The sequence below is a fragment of the Erinaceus europaeus genome, chromosome 9 (assembly GCF_950295315.1).
Source record: "Erinaceus europaeus chromosome 9, mEriEur2.1, whole genome shotgun sequence".
NCBI lineage: Eukaryota > Metazoa > Chordata > Mammalia > Eulipotyphla > Erinaceidae > Erinaceus > Erinaceus europaeus.
Genome location: NC_080170.1, coordinates 52,720,966 through 52,747,763, shown reverse-complemented (window position 1 = coordinate 52,747,763; position 26,798 = coordinate 52,720,966). Strand labels below are relative to the sequence as shown.

At 38.6% G+C, this 26,798-nt stretch overlaps 1 protein-coding gene across 3 annotated transcripts in view; it reads left to right on the top strand.

Moving 5' to 3' along the window:
- Positions 1–26,798, top strand: part of RABGAP1L (RAB GTPase activating protein 1 like) — a 527,154-nt gene that overhangs the window by 320,750 nt on the left and 179,606 nt on the right. For all 3 annotated transcript variants that reach the window (XM_060197904.1, XM_060197905.1, XM_060197906.1), the window contains exons 15-17: positions 1,711–1,785; positions 20,133–20,258; positions 21,765–21,908. In XM_060197904.1, coding sequence (XP_060053887.1) covers positions 1,711–1,785; positions 20,133–20,258; positions 21,765–21,908 — 345 coding nt within the window. The remainder of the gene's footprint in view (positions 1–1,710; positions 1,786–20,132; positions 20,259–21,764; positions 21,909–26,798) is intronic.

The window sequence follows — 26,798 nt, the reverse complement described above, 5'->3', positions numbered from 1 at the left end:
AATTTTGCTTCATGCTTCCTCTTTCTGTTCTTGTGTCTTAAGTTCTGCTCATGAGTGATATCATTCCATATTCATCCTTCTGTTTCTGTCTTATCTCATTTAACACAATTCCTTCAAGTTCCATTCAAGAAAAGGTGAAGAAAGTGACTTAATAGTTGAGTATTGTTTCATTGTGTATACATAGTACAACTTTCTTAGGCACTCATCTGTTGTTGGACACTTAGGTTTTTGTTAGGTTTTGGTTATTACAAATTGTTATGCAGTGGATATAGGTATACACAGAACTCTTTGTATGGTTATGAGATTTGCAGTTTTACAGAATTCTCAACTTAGACCTCTTTTTGGGGTGGGGAGAATCTTTAGAATCTATTTATTGCTCATGTAAATGCTCTTATTAGCAAATCCAAGAGTTCTTTGTTCATAGAAAAGGCATTTTGGTACACCACCAGGAATGCTCTGAGTAGGGTGGGAATTGGACCTTTTCCTCCTTTCGCCCCCTTTTGTCCCGTCTCTATTTTTTCCAATTTAAGGTTTTCTTTTTAACCTAGCCCCTCTCCCCCCAACACACACAGATGAACTCTAGATAGAAGCACAAAAGAAATGTAACTTTATAAATCACAGAAAATTAAATTAGTAGAGCTCTGGAAACTGATAATGAAGAAAAACTCCCTTCAAATTCATTAACTAATGACTCAATAATCTAATTTTTCTCTCATTGGAAGAGAGTGTGATAATATCAACATTAGGAGAAGATTAAAAGAGGACAATAGTACTTCAAAAGATGCCATTAAGAAAATGAAATCAAGCTGCAGACTGGGAGAAAATCTTAGCAAAATTTACTTCTGACAGTGGATTTGTAAACAGAGTGTATAGAGAACTACCATGAATTAGCATTAAAGAGCAATCCAATTAAAGGAATAACCAAGAACCTCAAGGAAATACACACCAATTACCTGAAAACATATGGTAATATAGTCTGCATCACTAACCAGCCAGGAAATGTAAGTCTCAGAATGTCTGTGATGAAAATAAATAAATAAATAAATAAATAAAATGCCTGTGATGGTGTACACTGATGGTACGAGACATACTCAGCCTTTCTTCAGATGGTGCTGAGCAATGTGCAGGGTTTCTGGTTTGCTCTGGTGGTTTGGATTGGCTGTGTAGTTTTTATCCTTTACCCTTCTTTCTGTTAAGTGACACACTAGTTTAGAACAACTTTAAGATCTACTAGAGGTTGTAGAGGGTTACTTTTTAATCTGCTAACTCGGGGGATCTGTACTACACTGTCACAGATTTAAGATTTTCCTTTACCATAATTAGAACTCCTACTCCACTCTAAAACCTTCCACCCAGTTCCACCCTCTGCTCCTGCTTCCCCTCATCTCTTTAATGTACTTGGTCACAAACTTAAATGGATCTTTTAAGATGAACTAATATTCTCACAGCATCTCCATACATCCAGATTCTAAAAATGAGCCTGGAGAGAATAGGACATATAGAATTGCTCTAGGGAAAAAAATGCAGCATCTTGGAGGTCTCCCCCTGTGCTTAATGATGCACACTCTAGTTAAAGGACCAATGAATGTGTGGTGACAGCCGGGGACTAAGACGAGCTGCAACCTAATGTGAGCTAGCACCTAAGCCGTCTGTGAATGATATATTTTGGCATAAATTGATGACATGTCTTTCTCTTCACTGTTTCTCTAGGCCTACTCTGTCTACGATGAGGACATTGGGTACTGTCAAGGACAGTCTTTTCTTGCTGCTGTATTGCTACTTCATGTAAGTAATTTTCTGACCAGTAAATGCCATGGAGCTGCTAAAGTGTGTGTTCTCCTTGGTTTTACTCTTTCATCATCTTATCTATTTTTGTGATGGAAATACACATAGCATAATACATACATACATGCATACATACATACATACACACACATATTTATTTTTGTCTTATTTTTTTTACCAAGGCATTGTCAGTTCTGCTTATAGAGGTGCTAGAGATTGAACCTGGGACCTTGGGAACCTCAGACTTGAAAGTCTTCTTACATAACCATTATGTTATTTCACCAGCTTATTGGCATAATCTTTTTAAAAATTTTATTTTGGGGACTGCCCAAAAAACTCATTTGGATAGTATACTGCTCTGCTATATTTGTGACTCAGGTTCAGTCTAGTCCCCCTCCCCCACCACATGAAAGAAACTTCTGTGCTGTGCCTTCTTTCTCTCTGCCTCTCTGCCTTCACTATCTCTCTCTCTCTTTTTTTTTTAATTTTTTTTTATATTTTATTTTATTTATTCCCTTTTGTTGCCCTTGTTGTTTTATTGTTGTAGTTATTATTATTGTTGTTGTCGTCGTTGTTGGATAGGACAGAGAGAAATGGAGAGAGGAGGGGAAGACAGAGAGGAGGAGAGAAAGACACCTGCAGACCTGCTTCACCGCCTGTGAAGTGACTCCCCTGCAGGTGGGGAGCCGGGGCTCGAACCGGGATCCTTATGCCGGTCCTTGTGCTTTGCGCCACCTGCGCTTAACCCGCTGCGCTACAGCCCGACTCCCTCTCTCTCTTTTTTTTAATCAGCTCTGGTTTATGGTGGTGTGGGGAATTGAACCTGGAACTTAAGAGCCTCAGTCATGAGAGTCTCTTTGCATAACCATTATGCTATCTGCCCCCCATCCTCACTGTCTCTATCTTAAAAAGATATATTTTTAATTGTAATTTTGGCCATAAAATAAGAGATCTGGAGGTTGTATGATAACTTACCTGGTAGAGCTGACATCTTTTTTATTTATAAAATGGAAACACTGACAAGACCATAGGATTAGAGTTCACATCATAACAATACACAAGGACCAATGTTCAAGCACCATGAGTAGCACCAGGAGAATATTTTCAAATGGTGAAGCAGTGCTCTGGTGTCTTATCTTCTTTCTGTGTCTTTCTCCCTCCCTTTCTTTTTCTCTAAAATCTGAAAAATGAAAAAGTTAGCCTGGAAGCAGTAGAATTATACATGCATGAAGCCCAGGCACCATATTGAGTTATAAACAACTCCAAGTAAGCAATTTATTTCCTCCTTGCAGCTAAATTAATTCTACTGAGAGGCTGCCCTATTGTTGACATCAGGCCTTTTTTATTTCAGATAGAGACAGAGACAGAGAGGGAGAGACACCACAGTACCTGAATTTACAGTGAGCCGGGTAACCCAGGCTGCAAGCATGGCAAGGCACACACCCTATTGGGTGAGCTATCTTCTGGCCCCAACCTTATCCAACTTTGAGGTCAATTTATTCTGTTACATCATGATCTATTTGTTATCTTTTTATTTTATGTCTGTCTTTACTATACCTACAGTCCATCTTTCTGGTAATAACCAAATACTTCATAACCATAAAAATTTCAGGATCCCTTGGACCTGAGTTTAATGTGCAGTGGTAGCACAATGGACTTTTATGCCTGAGGCCAGAGAAGTTACAGGTTCAATCCCCTGCACTATACACCAGAACTAAACAGTGCTGTGATATTTTTATTTATCTCGCTCTCTCTCATGATTAAATTAATCTTTTTTAAATTTTATTTATTATTGGATAGAGACAGAGAGAAATTGAGAGTGGAGGAGGAGATAGACAGAGAGACACACACACACACACACACATATAGCTCTACTTCATCACTTGTGAAGCTTTCCCCCTACAGGTGGGGACCGGGGGCTTGAACCCTGGGCTCTTGCACACTGTAGTGTGTGCGCTTAACCAGGTGCACCACTGCCTGGACCCTAATTAAACTGATCTTTAAAAAGTTCAGTGACGGGGGTCAGGCGGTGGCGCAGTGGCTTAAGCGCATGTGGTGCAAAGCGCAAGGACCGGCTTAAGGATCCCGGTTCAAGCCCCTGGCTCCCCACCTGCAGGGGAGTCCCTTCACAGGCGGTGAAGCAGGTCTGCAGGTGTCTATCTTTCTCTCCCCATCTCTGTCTTCCCCTCCTCTCTCCATTTCTCTCTGTCCTATCCAACAATGAAGACAGACAACAATAATTATTACAGCAATAAAGCAACAAGGGCAACAAAAGGGAATAAATAAATAAATTTAAAAAAAAAACTTAAAAAAAAAAAGTTCAGTGACCAGGGGATTTACTAGCTTTAATAAAAGAAGTCCTGGTGCTGGGTGGTAGAAGTCCTGGTGCTGGGTGGTAACACACATTGTTGAGCACACCAGCTGTGCTCAGTGACCCAGGTTCAAGCCCCTGGTCCCCATGTGTAGTGAGGGAAGTTTCAAGAGAAGTGAAATAGTTCTGCAGAGGCCTTTCTCCCCTCTCCCTTTTTAAAGGAAAACAAAAATAAAACTTATGAGAAAGAGAGAGAGAGAGAGAAAATCATTGGTAATTAATGGGTGAAAGAGGAATGTCTTGCAAATTAATCCCTACTCCACCAATGCGTTTGTTTTTTAAACCACTTCTAAATCTTTTTTTCCCCCTTTATTGGGGATTGGGGAGAAGTAATGCTTTATAGTCCACAGTAAAATACAGTAGTTTGGGGAGTCGGGCAGTAGCTCAGCGTGTTAAGCACAGATGGTGCAAAGCACAAGGACTCACGTAAGGATCCCGGTTTGAGCCCCTGTCTCCCCACCTATAGGGGAGTCGCTTCATAAGTGGTGAAGCAGGTCTGCAGGTGTCTATCTTTCTCTCCCCCTCTCTGTCTTCCCCATCTCTCTCCACTTCTCTCTATCCTGTCTAACAACAACGACGACATCAGTAGCAACAACTATAACAACAATAAAATCAACAAGGGCAACAAAAGGGAAAATAAATAAATAAATATAAAAAATTTAAAAAAATACAGTAGTTTGTATATGCATAACATTTCCCAGCTTTCCACATAACAGTTTAACCCTTACTAGGTCCTCCTCTGCCATCATGTTCCAGGACCTGAACCTGTCCCCCACAACACCAGAGTCTTTTACTTTGGAGCAATACACCAACTTTCTCTCCCTTTCTATCTCCATTCTCCTTGATTTCTCTTATCTCTTAAGTTTTTTTTTTTTTTTTTTTTAAACACCAGAGCAGCACTGCTCAGCTCTGGTTTATGGTAGTGTGGGGGATTGAATTTGGGACTCTGGAGCCTCAGGCATGAGCGTCTCTTTGCATAACCATTATGTTATCTACCCCTGAACAATTTATCTCTGTCCTAAATAAATAAAATTAGAATTTTTTTAAATTAATGACACACAAAGAAAGAAAGAAAAAAGGAAGGAAGGAAGGAAGAAGAAATCTCAGGGGCTCTTGTTCCAGTAAACCCACCTGGTACCTAGTACAGGGAGCTGGTGATTATGAGCAGTGAAATGATGTGTTCATCAAGCTCAGGACTAGTTTTCTTTTTTATTTCTTTCTTTTTAAAATTTCTTTATTGGGGGATTAATGGTTTACAGTTACATGTATGACATTTCCCAGTTTCCCACATAACAATACAGGTTCCAGCGAGATAAGTCAGTAAAATCTTCCTAATTTTTTAATCAGTTACATAAGCTGTTGCTTCTTTTTGCTGCCAGACACCCACTGAAACTCTGTACTAGTTGTCAGAACCTGTTTCTTACGGGATACTGTCTTTGCCTTATTCATCATCTATATTTCACATTCATTGCCTAAGAATAAAGATGACCACAAAGGAAAGCATGCTCAAAAACAGAAGTTTTAGACTTTCAAGTTTCCCTATGTCAAAATTGTTCTAAGAAATAATTACTTTCTCATGGTATTTGGTTTGTTCCAGATGCTTTGATAGCATATAATAATAGTTTAAGCAATGAAATAGTTGTATTTATCACAGTTGATGCTTTTATCTATAGGTGAAATTACAATAAATTTATCATTTGGAGAACAATATTATGGTCCAGATTACTTACAGTGATTAAATGTTCAATTGCCTTTGATGTTAAATACACAGTAATAATCACTAATGTCATCTATAAAGTATTAGTTTCTGCTTAATTGGAAGCATAGAAGTGTTCTTTTACATATTTCATTTACTTTAAAATCATAAAAAATATTTAACTAATATTTAACTCAATACATATTTATGGTCAAGTAATTTAAAACATTTTTAAATTGACCACATATTTTGGGGGCCTGCAGAAAATCTTTTGTTGTGTTTGTCATAATAGGAGCTTCACTGATCTGGCCTGACTTTTTTAGATAGATAATAGGTAGGTAGCTAGATAGATATAATATCAAAACTTCTCTTAGCGTGGTGGAAGCTGGGCTCAAAACCGGATCATGTGCATGTCAAAGCAGGAATCCTCTCAGATAAGCTATATTGTGAGCCCTCAGAAAATAACTTTTAAAAAAATTATTTTTTATTTAAGAAAGGAGACATTAAGAAAACCATAGGATAGGAGGGGTATAACTCCACACAATTCCTGCCACCAAATCTCCATATCCCATCCCCTCCCCTGATAGCTTTCCCATTCTCTATCCCTCTGGGAGCATGGACCCAGGGTCATTGTGGGTTGCAGAAGGTAGAAGGTCTGGCTTCTGTAATTGCTTCCCCACTGAACATGGACATTGACTGGTCAGTCCATACTCCAGTCTGCCTTTCTCTTTCCCTAGTTGGGTGGGTCTCTGGGGAAGCGGAGCTCCAGGACACATTGGTGGGGTCTTCAGTCCAGGGAAGCCTGGCCGGCATCCTGATGACATCTGGAACCTGGTGGCTGAAAAGAGAGTTAACATACAAAGCAAACAAAATAACTTTAAAATAACTTTTAAAGATAATATTACTGCATGAATAGTGATATTTGCATATATAAAGGCTTTTCAACTTGGAAACTTATTCTGTTTAGATAATTCATAATATTTAAAACTTCATAGTTTTAAAAATCTATGACTAGGTAGGCACAACTCCTTTAGAATTTTGATAAATGTGGGAGTCAGGCGGTATAGTAGCAGGTTAAACACAGGTGGTGCCAAGAACAAGGACTTGTGTAAGGATCCTTGTTCAAGCCCTCAGCTCCCCCCTTGCAGGGGACTCGCTTCATAGACAGTGAAGCAGGTCTGCAGGTGTCTATCTTTCTCTCCCCCCCTCTGTCTTCCATTTCTCTGTGTCCTATCCAACAATGATGACATCAATAACAGCAACAATAATAACTACAACAATAAAACAAGGGCAACAAAAGGGAATAAATAAATATTTTTTTAAAAAATAATTTTGATAAATGTATGCATACACAACAATTCTCTTCCTTGACATATACCCCAGTCAAATTTGTGCACATGTACAGTGAAATCATTTATTACAATTGTCCTAGGAGCAGTGTTTATAATAGTCAGTCAACTTAGATACCCACTATTAGAAATCCAATGTTAGAAATGTAACTATAAGAGCCAGGCAGTGATGCATATGGTTAAGCACACATATTACAGTGTGCAAGGATGCGGGTTCAAGTGCCTGGTCCCCACCTGCAGGGGAAAGTTTCATGAGTGGCAAAGCAGGACTGCAGGTATCTCTCTGTCTCTTTCCCTCTCTACCTCTCCTCCTTCCCTCTCAGTTTCTCTGTTTTTTAAATATTATGACAAACTTGTGAAAGAAATGTGAAATAGAGGCATTTCTTAGTTTTCTTTTTTTATTATTTATTTATAAAAAGGAAGCACCAACAAAACCATAGGATAAGAGGGGTACAACTCCACGCAATTCCCACCACCAGAACTCTGTATCCCATCCCCTCCCTTCTTGAAAATAAAGATTCCATAATCCCCTTGTGAAAAGACAGACTACCTACTGTCTTATGTGTATGAACAAATAGAAATATTTTTTTGAAGTTTAATCAATATTTTCCCTTTTCTCTTAAAAATTTCATTTATTTTGGGGTCGGGTGGTAGCACAGCGGGTTAAGCGCACGTGGCACAAAGTGCAAGGACCAGAGTAGGGATCCCAGTTCGAGCCCACCTGCAGGGGAGTCGCTTCATGGGCAATGAAGCAGGTCTGCAGGCGTCTATCTTTCTCTCTCCCTCTCTGTCTTCCTCTCCTCTCTCCATTTCTCTCTGTCCTATCCAACAACGAACTGTATCAACAACAACAATGATAACCGCAGTGAGGCTACAGCAACAAGGGCAACAAAAGGGGGAGAAAATGACCTCTCGGAGCAGTGGATTCATAGTGCAGGCACCGAGCCCCAGCAATAACCCTGGAGGCAAAAAAAAAAAATTCATTTGATTTGATAGGGCAGAGAGAAACTGAGAAGGGAAAGGGAAATACAGAGGGAGACAAAGAGTCATCTGCAGCATTGCTTTACTGCTTGTGAAGCTTCCCCCTGCAGATGGGACCAGAGGCTTGAACCCTTGTCCTTGTACATGGTAACATGTGCACTGAATGAGGTGAGTCACCTCTCAGCCCCCTTTTTTTCTTTGTCCCTTCCCTCCCCTCATCACTTGGGCTTTACTGTTCTGAACAAACCTTTTTTAGATAGGAAGAAAGAGACACAGAGAGACCAGGAGAGAAGGAAAGATTACACAGCACCAAAGCTTCCTAAACTGCAGCAGAAGCCAGGCTCAAACCTGGGTTTGTGTGCATGGAAAAGCAACTGTGCTTATTTGCAACATATGCCCTTTCACTCAAAGTGGCTTAAAAAAAAAAAAGGAATTTTTTTTGCTGAAACTCAGGTCTCCCATATGTATATTTTTACTATTCTGGGCTACTTTTCTTTTTCATTCAGATAGAAGGATAGAGAAAGGGGGGGAAAGGCAAGGGGAGACACCATAGCACATAAGCTGCCTCCATTGCCAAAGTACTTCCCAGGTGGTGCTGAAACTTGAACCTGTGTTGATGGCATGAATGCAGCCTCAAACCACTTTAAAGTCCAGGGCAGAGATACTTTTAATTCTGTTGAATTTTAGAGTTCATGTTCTGCTTCCAGAAATCTGTTCCTGTACTTTTCCTGTTTGAATTTGCTTATGAGGACTTCAAGTGACAACATGATTGTCAGCTCCCTAGCTTCCTAGGCTTTCACTTTTATAATTTTACTTAAAAGGATCACCTTTTGCTGTAACTCCTGCATTGGGCCGGGGGTAAGGGTGGGAAGGAATCCAAAACTGGCCTTGGGAAACTTCCATCCCTGAACTCGTTCAAGGGCTAGGAAGGGAAAGTGTTCTTATGGAACCAGTCCTGAACTTGCTGCAGGCTGGTATGAGCTAGAGCTTCTGAACAAAGGAATAACTGTCCTACAGGGAAAGAAATTTCAGTACCCAGTAATAGGGTTATAGCACACTGGACAGTGATCCCTTACAGTGATCCCTTGGCCACCAGAATTTTTGTGTTTTAAATTAAGTCCCGTACTCCCAAACCACTTTTTTTTTTCCTTGTTTAAGGAATTTTCCTCTTCTGAGTAAATTCTTGCATCAGTGCTTTTGAAGTACTTACCAGCATTATCTTCAAGTGTTGTGTAAATACACTCAATACATTTTATCTTAAAATAATCCAGCCGTGATCCTTCCATTTAGACTCTAGCTTATGTTTTAATCTCCTTTCAAAGCTGAACTCCTTCAAAGGATAGTGAAAAGCACAGCTATTAATTTGAATTGTAGTTTAGTATCTCTCAAGTTATATGACCTTGGGCCCATCTCTTAAATTCTCCAGTTCCAGTTTCTTCACTTACAAAGTGGAAGTAATATCCTTCTAGAGTTCTGTGGGTATTGACCACCTTAGGTATAAAGAGCCTTCTTTTGTATCTGGCTCAAAAAGAGTGAAGCCATGAGACTTAATAGATCTGCAGTTGGGAGCCAGGCAGTAGCGCAGCGGTGACACAAAGTGCAAGGACTGGCGTAAGGATCCCGGTTTGAGCCCCCAGTTCCCCACCTGCAGGGGAGTCGCTTCACAGGTGGTGAAGCAGGTCTGCAGGTGTCTGCCTTTCTCTCCCCCCTCTGTCTTCCCCTCCTCTCTCCTTTTCTCTCTGTCCTATCTAACAACAACAACAACAGTAATAACAACAACAATAAAAAACAAGGGCAACAAAAAGGGAAAATAAATAAATATTTTAAAAAATAGATCTTCAGCTACTGTCAAATAGCTTAACTGTACTTTTCTAGCCTAATATGTAAACTGTAAGATTAATATTCACATTACATAATTTTTGAGGCTTAAATGAATTAATAAATAAATATCTCTAACAATGATAGATACTGCAGTTTTTTCCAGTTGAAAATTGCTTGCTAAGCCAGTTTCCTTTTGGATTCTGGGCTCACTATCTTAAGTTGATCTCACAAAGTAGATATTAATTTAAATGCGTTTTGCCATACATTTGATTCAAAGGAAAGTAAGCAAATGCATTTTAATTTTACTTGCTTAATGTGTCAACATAACATCAAATCTCCTAAGTTTATGATTTTCAGAGTCTTCACTAACATCCACCTCTATTAAGGAAGACTCAATAGAAATGTAGTGCCTTTCTGAAAATAGGTAGACTGATTACAAAAATATACAAAACAATGTGCCGAGAAATAAAAATTCAATTTTTGTGTCTGAAGAGGAAGCCAGCCAGGAATGAGGAACTCACGCATGTGCAAGTCCCCAGCTCTACAAACTAAACAAAACCCTGATTCACTATCAGAGACCCACTATGCTTTTTTTTTTTTTTTTTTGATAAATTTGAGATAGGCAGGTTTCTTTTTAAAAATATTTTATTTCTTTTATTTTTGAGAGAGATGCAGAGAGACACACACAGAGAGAAACACCAGAGCACTGCTCGGCTCTGGCTTATGGTGGTGAGGAGGATTGAACCTGGGACTTTGGAGCCTCGTGCATGAGAGTCTGTTTGCATAACCATTATGCTATCTCCCCTGCCCGAGATCCACTATGCTTTATTGTCTTAATATTTTACTTAAAATACATTTTCAATAATTTTGTACTTTACAATGCCTATCAATGATAAATTGAATGGTCTAGTTCAGTAAAGTAATATTTTAATAAAATAGTTAATTTAATTTTTTAGGTGGGCAAATGCTGCAGTACTAGGTAGGAAGAGAAGGAATCCATTTGTATAGTAAAATGATCATTGATGGTACAGCTAGGTATTAATGTAAATATCTTGGTTGATGATTTTATGCAAGATGAGAAACAAACTTAATAGTTGATACAAAATGCAGGTAACTATAGATTGTTATTCAAGTTTCATGGTAACTCCAGAGCAAAAACTGTTGGTAGAGTTACAAAAGAGAAGAGGATTGAAACATACTACCACAGAGTCATCAGATCACCAGGGAAAAGGCAGAAGAGGAAGAGAGAATGTATTCACAAAGAAAGTAAGAAGGCAGTGAACACAGTGGCAATAGTGAGTCCTAACCAACAATAATTGCTCATTGCAATGAAGTTTTGTAATTACCATCGCTATAAGTGTAAATCAAAAAAAAAAAATCTTCCAATCAAGCGACAGGTGAAACAAGATGCTAAAGTACCTTGTGTAAAAAAAGAGATTTATTTTAGTTTTAAGGACATCCAATAGAGTGAGATAAACGAAAAATGGGAAAAGATACTTTAAACAAATAGTAATCAAAAGAAAGCAGATAGTCCAGATGGCTTTACAAATGAATTCTGCAAAACCTGCAAGGGGCGTTAATAAATCTACTTTTTAAGCTTTCCAAAATATTGAAGACACAGGAATTCTCCCTACCACCTTCTATGAAGCTAATAGCACCCTGATACTAAAAGTGCATGTGTGCATGTGTATGTGCGTGTGCGCGTGTGCACACACACAAAACAAACCAATATCTCTGATGAACATAGATGCTAAGATACTGAGCAAAATTCTAGCCAGCTGATACAGCAGTATATTAAAAAGATTGTACATCATGACCAAATAGGATTTATTCCAGGGATACAAGGCTGGTTCAATATATGTAAATCAATGAGCATCTACGACATCAATAAAAGAAAAACCTGTAATTATCTCAATAGATGCAGAGAAAACCTTTGACAAAATCCAGCATCTCTTCATGGTCAAAATGCTACCAATATATATATATATATATGGGACTAGATGGAAAATTCCATAATTTAGTGGAGTCTGTATACAGCAGATCTGCAGCCAAAATCATACTCAATCGTGATCAACTGGAAGCATTCCCACTCAGATCAAGTACTAGACAGGGCTGCCCACTATCACCATTACTACTCAACATAGTGTTAAAAGTTCTTGCCAGGGCAATTAGGCATCAGAAAGGAGTTGAAGGGATACAGACTGGAAGAGAAGAAGTTAAGCTGTCACTATTTGCAGATGATATGATAATATACATAGAAAAACCTAAAAAATTCATCAGGAAACCCCAGAAATTATCAAACAATATAATAAAGTGTCAAGCTGCAAAGTTAATATTCAGAAGTCAGTAGCATTGCTACACTGAGTCAGAAGAAGAAGCCCAAAAATCAGTCCCATTCAGTATAGCAACAAAAGTAATAAAATTAAGGGTGGGGCAGTGGTACACCTGGTTGAGTGCACACATTACTGTGTGCAAGGACCCAGGTTTGAACCCCCAGTCCCTGCCTGTAGGGGGAAAGCTTTGTGAGTGGTAAAGCAGGGCTTTAGCTATCTCTCTGTCTCTCCCTCTCTACCATCCCCTTCCCTCTCCATTTCTGGCTGTCTCTATGCAATAAATAAAGATAATAAATTTTTTTTCAAAGTAATAAAATGTCTAAGAATAAACCTAAAAAGGAAATGACTTACCTACTGAAAATTATGAGTCACTACTCAAGGTAATAGAAAAATATACAAAGAAGTGGAAACATATTCCATGTTTGTGGATTGGAAGAATTAGCATCACTAAAGTGACTATACTGCCTAGAACTATATGCAAATTAAATGCAGTCCCCATCAAGGTCACACCAATTTTTTTTTTTAAGAGAATAGAACAAAAGCTACAAATGTTTATCTGGAACTAGAAAGTACCTAGAATCACCAAAGCAGTCTTGAGAAAAACAAAACAAAACAACAAAAACTGAAAAACCAGAAGAGGCATCACACTCCCAGATCTCAATCTATATTATAGGGCCATTGTAATAAAAACTGCCTGATTTGGCTTCCTCATCTGTGCCCTGCTCTTCACTCTAGTGGTGCTGCCTTGGCTCTAGAAGTAATTGGAGGAGGCTGAGAAAGACAGCAGAATGGTTATATAAAGGGTTTTCATGCCTGAGACACCAAAGGTCCTAGGTGTAATACCCACTATCACCATATGCCAGAGTTGAGCAGTGCTCTGGTTTTAAAGAAATAATAATTTAACAACTAGAGCTCGTTGGAAGAAACCACTGTGGGATGAAGGCCCTGCTCTGCTCCTGTCTGGATGGTGATCTGGGTTCCAGCTCCCCTGGAGGGGTGACTGAGTTTGTACCAAGAGACCAAGTCAGCCTGTGTTTCTAAGTGAAATTCCAAGCCACTGGGTGCATTTGACTTTCCCCCTGTAGATTATTTTGGAGCTGACCCTGGACACTGCAGAGGGAACAGAGTGAAGAGTAGTGTTGCCACACAGTGCATTGTCAGATCGTCTTCTTCCTGTTGCCTCAGTGCAGCATGGAACAGTTTCTTCCCTCAACATGAGTACAGAAAAGGTACTCTAGGGACTTGGGGTACAAAGTTGGAAACACTTCAACTGACTCTTCCCTCCCCAGAAGTGCCACAGAACATCCTGATGAGGAAATGTGGCTTCTTCCACGGGGCTGGGTCAGCAGTGGCCTCTGACTACCCCTGGGGCAACCTTTTTAGGAGTAAGACCTCATGTTACAATTACCTGTACCACATCAGTGTCTTCACCCACCCAATAAATCCTGAAGTTGCCCTGAAAAAAAATAATAACTGCCTGGAATTGGAACAAAAATACACTTACTAGTAGAATAGAATTGAGGCCCATAAATAAGCCCCCACAGCTCTGGGCATCTAATTTTTGACAAGGGAACCCAAACTACTAAATGAAAATGGGAGATTCTCTTCAACAAATGGTGTTGGGAAAAATTGGTTTGAAATATGCAGAAAAATGAAACTGTACCATTGCATTTCACCACACAGAAGTAAACTCCAAATGGATCAAGGACTTGAATATTAGCCCAGAAATTAACAAGTACTTAGAGGAAAATATTGGCAGAACTCTTTTCCATCTAAGTTTTAGAGGCATCTTCATTGACTCAAGTCCAGTTGAAAATGTTCTGCACAGCAAAAGAAACCACAACCCAAACAAAGAGACAGACTCCTTATAGACTGGGAGATCTTTACATGTCATACATCAGACAAAAGGCTAATAATCAAAACATATAAAGACCTCACCAAACTCAGCAAAAAAAGAAAAAAGAGAATAAAGAAATAAATGTAAAAAAAGAAAAAAGAGAAAAGAAAATAATAAATAAATGACCCCATCCAGAAGTGGAGGAGAGGATATGGACACAATATTCACCAAAGAGATCCAAAAGACCAACAAACATGAAAAAAAAAAAAAAGCTTTAAGTCTTTGAATGTCAGAGAAATGCAAATAAAGACAACAACACTGCACTCCTATGAGATTGTCATATATCAGAAAAGATAGTAACAAATGCTGCAGAAGTTGAGGTGGTAAGGAAATCCTTCTGATGGGAATGTAAATTGATCCAACCTCTGTGGAGAGCAGTCTGGAGAATTTTCCAAAGGCTAGAAATGGACCTGCTCTGTGACCCACCAATTCCTTTCTTGGGGATATATCCTAAGGAGTCAAACACATACATACATCCAAAGAGATCTGTGTATAACTATATTCATAGCAGCACAATCTGTAATAGCCAAAACCTGGAAGCAATCAAAGTGTCCAACAACAGATGAGTGGTTAAGAAAGTTGTGGTATGTATACACAATGGAATACAACCCACCTAGTAAGAGTGATAAATGTACCTTCTTTGCCTCACCTAGATGGAGCTTGAAGGAATCATGTTAAGTGAAATAAGCCAGGAAAAAAAATATGACTATGGGATGATCTCATTCATGGACAGACGTTGAGAATCAGAACAGAAAGGGAAAACACAAAGTACAACTTGGACTGGGTTTGGTGTATTACACCAAAGTAAAGGATGGGGGCTGCAGGAAGAGTAGGGGTGGCAATTCAGGTCTTGATGCGTGATGATGGAGGAGACAGATTGGGGTGGGGTGGGGGCTGAGAGTATATTGTTTAAAACTGGGAAATTTTATGCATGTGTCAATAGCTGTATTTACTACAAACTATTAATCATAATAAAATATATATTTTTAAATATTTTCATTTATTTTAATGAGAAAGAGTAGATACTGAGAGAAAGAGACCATAACTCTGCTCAGTTCTGGCTTATGGTGGTGCTGGGGATTGAACCTGAGATCTCAGAGCCTCAGGCTTTTAAGGCATATGCATAACCATTATGCTATCTCCCCAGCCCCATAAAAAAATATATATATATTTTTTTATTATTTAAGAAAGGATTAATTAACAAAACCATAGGGTAGGAGGGGTACAACTCCACACAATTCCCACCGCCCAATCTCCATATCCCACCCCCTCCCCCGATAGCTTTTTTAAAGAAAGCAGTTAAGGGAGTCCAGTGGTAGTGCAGCGGGTTAAGCACACATGGCACAAAGTGCAAGGACAGGCATAAGAATCCCGGTTCGAGCCTCCGGCTCCCCACCTGCAGGGGAGTCGCTTCACAAGTGGTGAAGCAGGTCTGCAGGTGTCTATCTTTCTCTCCCCCTCTCTGTCTTCCCCTCCTCTCTCCATTTCTCTCTGTCCTATCCAACAACGACATCAACAACAATATCAGTAACAGCAACAATAGTAAATACAACAAGGGCAACAAAAAGGAATAAATAAATAAATATTTAAAAAACTATACTTGTATGACACAGAAGTAGACTAAGCTAAATGTGGTCAAAAGAGACCAAGAAGTCCATTTTATGATAGAGTTTAAATCAGTGGTTTCCTGAAAGGGAAAGGGGGTGGGTAAATAGTATGGTAAAAGATAGAACTGAACTTTTCTGTTTTGAAATTTTACTTGGAAGATGATGACTGAGAATCACAACATGGCTTACATTTGTTTTGTTTTACTCATTTGAGAACTGGAGTTAATTCTCTCTGGTTCTTTTCCATATATGCAATTATCTAATTATAATATTTTTCTAAACACAAATTTTTTTTTTCCTGTTTATGGGCCAGAGAGAAAGAGGCCTTAAACCCGGTCCTTGTACGTTGTATCATGTGTACTCTACCAGATGTACAACCACCCAGTTCCATCTCTTTGTAATCTTTAAAATGTTTTAAATATATTTAACCACTGTATGGATAGACAGGCCAACATCCATGTCCGCTAAAAAGTGATTACAGAAGCCAGAACTCTATCCTTCTCTACCCCCCAAAAGAATTTTGGTCCATACTCTTAGAAGGGGGAAATGTTATAGGAAGATGACCAGATGTCTCTGAGCCCCAAGAACTGTATGGTGACCTAAATGTTGTATAGTCAGATGTTGATTATATACAGATGGAGCAAGGGTGGGTAGAAAGGATCTAAGTGGATGGAATTTTTAAAATTTGTATTCATCCACAAAAGTGGTCATTGTCTTATCTTGCAATAGTGAAATGCTATTGCAAGTCCATTTGTGTATTTTCTTTTTTCTTGCTAGTATAAATACCAATGAGTGTTTGCTACTTTATTTTACATGCTTTTAGTTATCTTCATATTTTAAATTTATAACATGGTACACTAAATTTTATATGCTTACCTTGGTTGGTGCTACTGATGATACATTAATTGGAGAAAGAAAAATGCCATGAAAACTTAATTGACAATGTTATCTAGAGCCCATGTAGTCTTTAAACTAAAAGGGTTGCTTTCCACTTTCCAAAGCATTATATATTTTCCTTCTACTTTCTAATTCTTTTTTGTTAGCAGCCTTTTTCTGTCTTTATAGGAGTTCATTTAAGACAGTTATATGATGAGATAGTCTCTGGGATCCCATAAGAGCTTATTATTTCTAACCTTGGTCTTCACAAATAGTATTGATTCTTACCAGCTAGACTGATTTTTTTTTTTTTTTAGGTTTAGTCTACTATTTTTATGTGTTGAATTATCTAACTGGAAATAAGAGCTTGGCTGTATTACTGGAGCTAAAATAACGGATATTAACTCTTAAGACTCTCCCTCCCCCAAATATAGACATACTTTTAAAAAATAATATTATGAATTGGGATTGCTTTATTTTTTAACAATCAAAGTCAAACATTCAAACACTTGTTTTTGAACAACATGATGTCTTGTTCATATCCTCTGCCCATTTTTGAATGGGGTCATTTGCTTTTTTGGTGCTAAGTTTGCTGAGTTCTCTGTATATTTTGGTGATTAGTCTCTTGTCTGATGTTTGGCATGTGAAGATCTTCTCCCATTCTGTGAGGGGTCTCTTTGTTTGTGTGATAGTTTCTTTGGCTGTACAGAAGCTTTTCAATTTGATGTAGTCCCATTGGTTTGTTTCTGCTTTAGTCTTCCTTGCAATTGGGTTTGTTTCATCAAAGATGTCCTTGAGGTTTAGGTGGGAAAGTGTTTAACCAATGTTTTCCCAATTAGCTGAATTTTTTTGCCAGCTGGTACCTTTTTTTTTTCCTTCCCATTTTGGGGGGTCACTAGTTTACAGTGCAGTTGTTGATATATGGGTACACTTTCTTATCTCACTATGAAAAACAAACAAAAAACCAACAAGAGCAACAAATAGAATAAATAAATAAGCAGTAAAATATAAATGAGGGCTTTCTCCCTCTCTTCCTCTCTGTAGCTCCCAGTAAAAATAAAATATTAAAATAAACGAGAAAGTAGAGAATTGCATGAAAATAGCTAAGGAGATTTTAATTGATTTACATATTGCATGGTTTATAAGTAGAAAATGAAAGTGTTTATATAGTAAATTTATACAGCTAAATTCGCCAGTGGGTAAGTAGCACTGTATTTGATACAGTTATTCAGGCAGAAAGTTAATCCATAAAGGTTACAAATAGCATAGCCAGACAAGGTCAGACTTTTAAAATGATGGCATCCAAAGTTAGTATTTACACAATAGTTACATCTTAGGACAACTTTTTCTGTCTCCTTGTTATAGCTTCTATAATATTGTATATATATCCCTCTCTAAATCCTTTCAGCTTACTGATTGATACCACATCTTAGAAGTGCATTCCTTTGACTTTAGAGTTCATTGTCTGTTCAGATAAAAATATTTTTGGCAGTGTATTTTAGATTTTATTGGCCATTTAATTTTTAAAATTTTTTTATATTTATTTATTTAATCTCCCTTTTGTTGCCCTTGATGTTTTTTATTGTTGTTGTAGTTATTGTTGTTGTTATTGATGTCATCATTGTTAGATTGGACAGAGAGAAATGGAGAGAAGAGGGGAAGACAGAGAGGGGGAGAGAAAGATAGACACCTGCAGACCTGCTTCACCGCCTGTGAAGCAACTCCCCTGCAGGTGGGGAGCCAGGGGCTTGAACTGGGATCCTTATGTTGGTCCCTGCGCCTGCATCATGTGTGCTTATAACGCGTTCCACTACCACCCAACTCCCCAAGTTTTTTTTTTAACCAGACCACTGCTCAGCCCTGGCTTATTGAACCTGAGATCTTGGATTGTCAGGTATGAGAGTCTGTTTTATTTATTTATTGTTTTTAAGATTTTTTTTTCCATTTATGAGAAAGATAGGAGGAAAGAACCAGGCCTCCCTTTGGTACATGTGCTCCCAGGGATTGAATGCAGGACCTCCTGCTTGAGAATCTAATGCTCCCGTATCACTTGTGAGAGTCCTTTTGAATCACCATTGTTCTATCTTCCCTGCTTGATCATTTAAATGTTAATGGTAGAAGCTTATAAATTCTTTTCTGAAATTTTTTCTATAGAAAGAAAAACAATAGCATTAAGAAGACTCTGGGAAGACAGTACTTCTCTGTCAAAATTAAAAAACACATTTATGCTTTAATCCAAAAATCTTTCTTCAGGGAATATGATGGGAAGGGAGCAGAATGCATAGCAGTATATATAAAATGCTATGTTTATGTGGGAAAATGACAGATAAATTAATGCAATTTTTTATTTTAAAGAGTTTACTTTCCTTGAGGTGAATAACTAAAGGGGGAATATTAGGGCACTGCTCAGCTAAGTTGATAATGTTGGTGCTGAGGGTTTAAACTGAAGCCTTGGACCTCAAGAGAGAAATACAATTCTTTTTTTTTAATAAAAGTTTTTTTAATATTTACTTATTTATTCCCTTTGTTGCCCTTGTTGTTGCTTTATTGTTGTAGTTATTATTGTGCTTAACCCGCTGCGCTACCACCTGACTCCCAAAAAATACAATTCTTTCCCATTCTTTTACAATCTTTCACTATCTAACTTTTCATTATATAATCATTTAAAAAATTGCTGGGTCTCAGAGACGCTCATGCCTGTAGCTCCAAAGTCCCCGGTTCAATCCCCTGCACCACCATAAACTAAAGCTGAGCAGTGCTCTGGTAAAAATAAAGAAAGAAAAGAAAATGAAGAAATGGCAAGTATTTTATTATTAATATAAATAAATATTTGCAGGATGCCAGAGAAATAACCAAAGGGAGGTGGGAGGTTATCCAGAAGAGGTGGAGGGCTGGCACAGAGATAGATGAGTGATTTGTTTTTACATTGTTTTGTTTTATAATTACATGGCTATTTTTTCCTCTTGATGACTGAATGAATGCATAATAGCATAATTAAAATTAACAAAAAAGCAGATCATTTCAAGTAAGGAAGCTGAAGTTAAAAGTCTTAGTGGGCTTTAAACCTGTGCCATTTCCCTACTCCAAGGGGACCTTCCCCCTTCTTTCATAGGTAGAAACAGGGAGACAGAGATTGAGAGAAAGACAAAGTGAGAAGAGACACCAAAGCACTGCTCTTCCTCTCATGAAACTTCCCCTTATATATGATACTCCAGTGTGGTACCTGGGACTCAATCATGGGTCCCTGAGCCTTGAAAAGTATGTATTCTACTGGGTGAGGTAACTCCTGGCCTTAAAGTTAAGGCAGACTTTTCTCTGTCTTCATAAAGAAGACTGGTCCTGAAGAAAGTCACATAGTAGATGCCTATGTTTGACCTAGTGCCCTGACTCATGTTGTATGTGTGTCTTTTCTGTAGATGCCAGAGGAACAAGCATTCTGTGTTTTGGTGAAAATCATGTATGACTATGGTTTACGAGACCTTTACAAAAACAACTTTGAAGATCTTCACTGCAAATTCTATCAGTTGGAGAGACTAATGCAGGTAAATAAAAAGAACTTTATCATGCAAGTATTTGCTGAGTCATAGAAAGTGACTAGATAAAAAGTCTAGTAATGTGTCAGTAAGCAGTGATGGTTTATGAAAATATAATAGATTACCTGGTGAGCTATTTATGAGTACCTATAGAGGTCTTAATGCTATAAAATATTGACTTAGGCATTTGACCATTTTATTTATTGTTTCTTCTTTTTTAAAATATTTATTCCCTTTTATTGCCCTTGTTGTTTTATTGTTGTAGTTACTATTGTTGTTGTTATTGATGTCGTTGTTGTAGGATAGGACAGAGAAATGGAGAGAGGAGGGGAAGACGGGGAGAGAAAGATAGACACCTGCAGTCCTGCTTCACCGCCTGTGAAGTGACTCCCCTGCAGGTGGGGAGCCGGGGGCTCGAACCGGGATCCTTATGCCCGTCCTTGCACTTTACAGCATGTTTGCTTAACCCGCTACGCTACCACCCGACTCCCAGCATTTGACCACTTTACACATACTCTTTCAATTTTAAATATTCATCGTTAGTAAACTCTGAATATGTTGACTAAAATCATTGTCTAGAATGATGGTATTTTTTAGAACTCATCCCTTTCTAGACAGTATTGATGCACAATGTCTACACTTTGACATTTCTCATATGTTCAAGATAGGTTTTGAGAATTTTGACTGGTTATCCACTCAAGAACATTCTCCTCAACTAGGTTACTATTGGGATATATAGCAGTAATGTAGAGTTTTTTTTGACAAACAGCATTTAAAGAAATTACTAACACTAAGCCAGCCATTCTAAATGGAACTTGTATTAAGAACACATGCTGAATGTTCTCTCTCATATGGAGTAAATAAAGAAACAAAGCAAGGAAGCACATAGTCAAATGAAGATAAGCCTTTGGTCTTAGACCACAGAGTTGAGGCTATGGATTGAGAAGGGTGATTTGCCAGGGTGGAGAGAGTCCATTGGGTTGTGTTGAAGATATACTAGTATATTGGTGGGGGGTGAGGGTATGGTAACATGTTTGAAGAGGCAAGAAGTTATACTTCTAGAACATCTATAGTCTTATAAACCAAGAAGCAGAGCTATTACATTAAAGGTCTAGATGTTTTGGACTTACCTGAAGTATAAAACCCAGATAATGTTGATAATAATCAGTATTTAAAGTGAAGGTACATTTTCCTCTCAGGTAGTTAGGAGCTCAACCCTCAGTGAAGGTTCTTTGATGTGGCCCTGGAAGCATAGCATTCATTAGATAGCAGGTTTTCTGTTTTATTGAGAAATTTTGAATAAGTAAGAATGGTTAAGTGAGCAAGAGTTAAATCTTAGTTTTTATTCCTAACAAGTCTTTGTTCCCTTGATTTTCTGTCATGTCCCCAGTGCTTGCCTCCTGTCACAACTCTTTTTTTAGTTACGTGAAATGCAAATGTGTCAGAAGTTCAGTTGTGGCAGGAAGTAAAACTTCTGCAGTGTACCCTCCCTCAACTTTCTTCTTTGACTTATAGGAGCAGTTACCGGACTTGCATAGTCACTTCTGTGACCTGAATCTGGAAGCTCACATGTACGCATCCCAGTGGTTCCTCACCCTCTTCACAGCCAAGTTTCCCCTCTGCATGGTCTTCCACATCATCGACCTGCTGCTCTGTGAGGTAGAGTTCTCCTCTTCTTCTTGAAATGTTGACAAACTGCTCTTGTGCTCTGTCCCTCTTTTCCTCTGATATTAAGCTATAAACACTAATCACCAAGTTCTACTTACACTTTTAACAGATTTACTTATGAAAGACAAAAAGGAAGAGGAGAGAGAGAGAGAGAAAGAGAGAGAGAGAGAGAACCTGAACATCACTATGGCACATGGGATGCTGGGGATTGAACTAGGGATTCTCATACTTAAGGGTTCAGCTCTTTATCCACTATGCTACCTCTTGGATTGTCTCCCTTTTTTTCTCCCACTCTATTTCTCCCTCTTTTTTTCAATTTCTCTTTGTCTATCAAGTAAAAGGAGAAAAAACAAGGAGAAAAAAAAAAAAGGTTCCCAGGAGCAGTGAATTCATTTTGCAGGCACCAAACCCCAGCAATAAAATCCTGGTGAGTTATAAATGAATTTATAATCAGTTTTTTTTGTTTTGTTTCGTTTTGTTTTGTTTTGTTTTTTACCAGAGCACTACTCAGCTCTGGTTTATGGTGGTGCAGGGGATAAAACCAGGGACTTCAGAACCTCAGGCATGAAAGTGTGTTTGCATAACCATTTTTCTATCTACCCATGCCCCCAATCAGGTGGTTTTTAAATAATTATTTTATTACAGTTGAGAGAAGGTAATGTAAGGCAGAAAGAAGGAAAAGGAGAGGACAAGCAAGAGCAGCACTTTGGTGCTTATAGTGCTGAGGATTGATTGGGACTCTCAGGCATCAAAGTCTGATGGCTGTGCCATTTGAGCTATTCCCCCAGCTGCAGAATCAGGCATTTTTAAACAGTAATGCAATTTTACTTCAAAGGAGAAAAAAAATAAATGGATTTTAAAGTAGTACTTAAAGCTTCAGTCCATACCTTTTTATATATGAGGGAAATGAAGCACCACAGCATCTGTATCCCATATTATTTATTTACAAAAGGAGAACTAGAACCTGGCATATGTGATACTGGGACAAACTTGAAACCTCATGTTTGCAAGTCTGGCACATTACCCACTTCCAGGGCCCTGTATTATATTTTTAGACACTAGAATATGTTCAAAACTAACTTGTAAAATTACTAAGATATCAATATTTTTAAATTATTGCTTTTGCTTTCTTAAATAGCTTCATTTATTTGCTGTACTTTTTTGTAGTAACAGAGCAACATAGATATGCTGCATACCCATCAAAATGTTTGACAGTCATAGTATGATAGGAAAATTACTATAAGAATGTTTTTAAGAGAGGATATAAATGGCCCTATCCCTCAAGGGAAAAAAAGAAACAGGCTGGGGTTATGGATCAACCTGTCAATGCCCAACTCCAGCAGAGAAGCAACTACAGAAGCCGGAACTCCCACCTTCTGCACCTCATAAAGAATTTTAGTTTGGGAGTCAGGCAGTATAGTGCAGCAGGTTAAGCGCACGTGGCATGAAGAGTAAGGACTGGCCTAAGGATCCCAGTTCAAGCCTCTGGCTCCCCACCTGCAGAGGAGTTGCTTCACAGGCGGTGAGGCAGGTCTGCAGGTGTCTAACTTTCTCTCCCCCTCTCTGTCTTCCCCTCCTCTCTCCATTTCTCTCTGTCCTATCCAATAACAACAACATCAATAACAACAATAATAACTCCAACAATAAAACTACAAGGGCAACAAAAGGGAATGAATATTTTTAAAAAATTAAAAAAAAGGATTTTAGTTCATACTTCCAGAGAGAGAGAAATGATAGGGGATGGTGACCAGAGGGTTCTGAATCCTAATCAGGACCTGGAGAGAAAAGAGGAAAAAAGGGAGGACATTTGAAGAAGTAATAGATGTAGGTTTGACTTGGAAAGGAAGAGAAGTCAGGACCATAGAAACAAATGGGCAAATATATAAATATAGTTATAGAAATAATAGTCAACCCATATTTGCAACCTTGAGATACAGAACTCTAGTAGTGGAAACAGTACAGAATTATATCCCTGTTATCTTGTAATTTTGTAAATCAATATTAAGTCAGTAATGAAATTGTTTTAAAAAGGAGTATAAATGTTTATAAAATATATCTGAATTGAAACGCATGAAATCCCCCCAGACGTTCCCTCCCCCACCTAAAGTGAAGCAGCTACAGTCTCTAAAACTTTGTGGGAGCTTTAGTAGTTATTGGGGCCAGAGGGCAGGGGTGCTGGAGGTGGCAAGCACCTAACTTTTGTGGTGGGTACTACAGTCTTATAATCTTGTAAAACATTATTAAAATCACTAATAAAATACTAATAAATTAAAGATAATCTGGATGAATATTTCACTGGGTAGAATACCTGCCTTTTTATGTGTCTCACCAAGTTCAAGTCCTAGTGCCACATGGGGCTGCTTTGTTACTGTGGTGTCTCTTCATCTCTCTTTCTGAGTGAAAAAAGTGGTCCAGGAGCAATAAAATTGCCCATGAGCAAAGCCCTGACTTCTCAACAATCAAATTATACCTGTCTTCAAAGGTAAAACAATAATAAATATATACAAATATAATGTATTAATACAGTTTTATACTACTTTAACAATTTTTTTTTTTAGTGAAATAGTAGAGAAGATGGAGGACCGGGTGGTAGCACATCTAGTTGAGTGCACATGTTACAATGTGCAAGGACCCAGGTTCCAGTCCCCGGTCCCCACCTGCAGGAGGAAAGCTTCACGAGTGGTGAAGCAGTGCTGCAGGTGTCTCTCTGTCTCTCTTCCTCTCTATTCCCCCCTTCCTTCTCAATTTCTGGCTATCTCTATCCAATAAATAAATAAAGATAATAAAAAAATAAAATAAAGAATAGAGAAGCTTCCAGTGGAGGGGATGACACTGGAACTCTGGGGAGGTGAAATGAATGGAATTGTACCTCTGTTATCTTACAATCTTGTTAACATCATTATTAAATCACTAATAAAAAATTATTTATTAGTGTATAGAGCCAGGTAGTGTCACACTCATTAGAGAACACAGATTAACATGTGTGAGGTTCAGGGTTTAAGCCTTTGGTCCCCACCTGCAGGGGAGGAGAAGCAGGCCTCTCTTTCTTTCTTCCTAATCTTTTCTCTACTTCTTTCTTTCTATTTCTGAAAAGGAGGGTGGGAGGGAATAAGGGAGATGAAGAGGAGAGGAGGGAAGGGAAGAAAAGAAGAAAAAGGAAAAGAAAGAAAGGTGGGGGAGAGGAAAACAGCCACAGGGTATAGTGGAGTCATACATGCACTGAGCCCCAGTGATATCCTTGGTGGTCAAAAAAAATTTTTTTTAATTTTTTATTAGTGGTTTAATAATGATTAACAAGATTGTAAGATAACAGGGATACAATTCCATATAGTTCCTACAACCAGAGTTACATCCCCTACATTGACAGCTTCCCAATTCTTTATCTCTCTCAGGGAGTATAGGAGTTCTGGCTTCTGTAAGCTTCTCCACTGGAAATGGATGTTAACAGGTTGATCTATGCCCCCAACCTGTTTCTATCTTTCTCTAGTTGGGTAGGGCTCTGGAGAGGTTAGACTTCAGGATACATTGGTGTGGTCATCTGCCCAGGAAGTCAGGATAACATCATAGTAGTGTCTGCAACTTGGTGGTGTTCAACTCTCCTTTGTCCTTTTCAGCGCCCTTATGCCAATTCATAGATGGGTTATAATTTTCCACCATGGTTTCTCTTTGTCCCCTCCTCTGTAGTTTCTCTCTTACTGGCCTGGAAATCCTTCTTCCACTTATAATTGCCAATATTTGAAGCCATTATTTACTTATCTATTCCCTTTTGTTGCCCTTGTTTTATTGTTGTGATTATTATTGTTTTTGATGAATAGGACAGAGAGAAATGGAGAGGAGAGGGGAGAGAAAGATAGACACCTGCAGACCTGCTTCACCGCTTGTGAAACGACTCCCCTGCAGGTGGGGAGCTGGGGGCTCAAACCGGGATCCTTACTCCAGTCTTTGTGCTTTGTACCACCTGCGTTTAACCCGCTGTGCTACCACCTGACTCCCTGAAGCCATTTTTTGAGGGAAGTCAACCTAGGTGCTGTCTTCATGCAGCCATCTTGACTACACCCCTAACCCCTGTCAAAAAAAATTTTTGTTTGTTTTGTTTAATTTATTTCTTAGGAGGGAGTGGGGTTACATGAAAGCATCACTCTAGTACATTTGGTGTTGAGACCATACTGGAAACTTTAGGCATACAAGTCCCAAGTTCTATCAATTGAGCTTTCCCCCTCAACTCTCCACCCCTGCCAATATTGATATTTTTAGCTAAAGTTCACTGTCTTTCAAGTCAACTTTTTAAATCACTCTAGTATCTAGACATTAAATATAATAGTAAGATTAAAATATAGGACTGGGCAGTGGCACACCTGGTTGAGCATACATGTTACCATGCACAAGGACCTGGGTTCAAATTCCCAGTCCCCACTGTAGGGGGCAGCTTCATGATTAGTGACGCAGTGGTGCAGGTGTCTCTCCCCTTCTCTACCTCCCCCTTCCTTCTCAATTTCTATAATTTTTATAAAATATATAAGCCATTTGACGCACAGTACTATATTTCAGTGTACTCCAGCAGTGCTCATTTACAGGCCAGCATAGGTAAGGCTTACTTATCAACAATGCTCACTGGTAGAGGGTTTATAAGGAAGAGGATAAGTGGACTCTGAACTCCAGCTCCATCAGGACCCACAGAGAGAGGAGGAAAAGGGGAGGGACATTTGGATGTAGTAATAGGGTTATGTGTAGCTTGAAGGTGGAGAGAGGATTGGACCTGTAAGAAAAAGGGGACAAATATATACAAATGTAGATATGTAGTTAACCCATGTCTGCAACCTTAGGAGAACTTCTGTGGCTTGCAGTGGAGGGATTGGGGATTCAGAACTCTGGTGGTTGGAA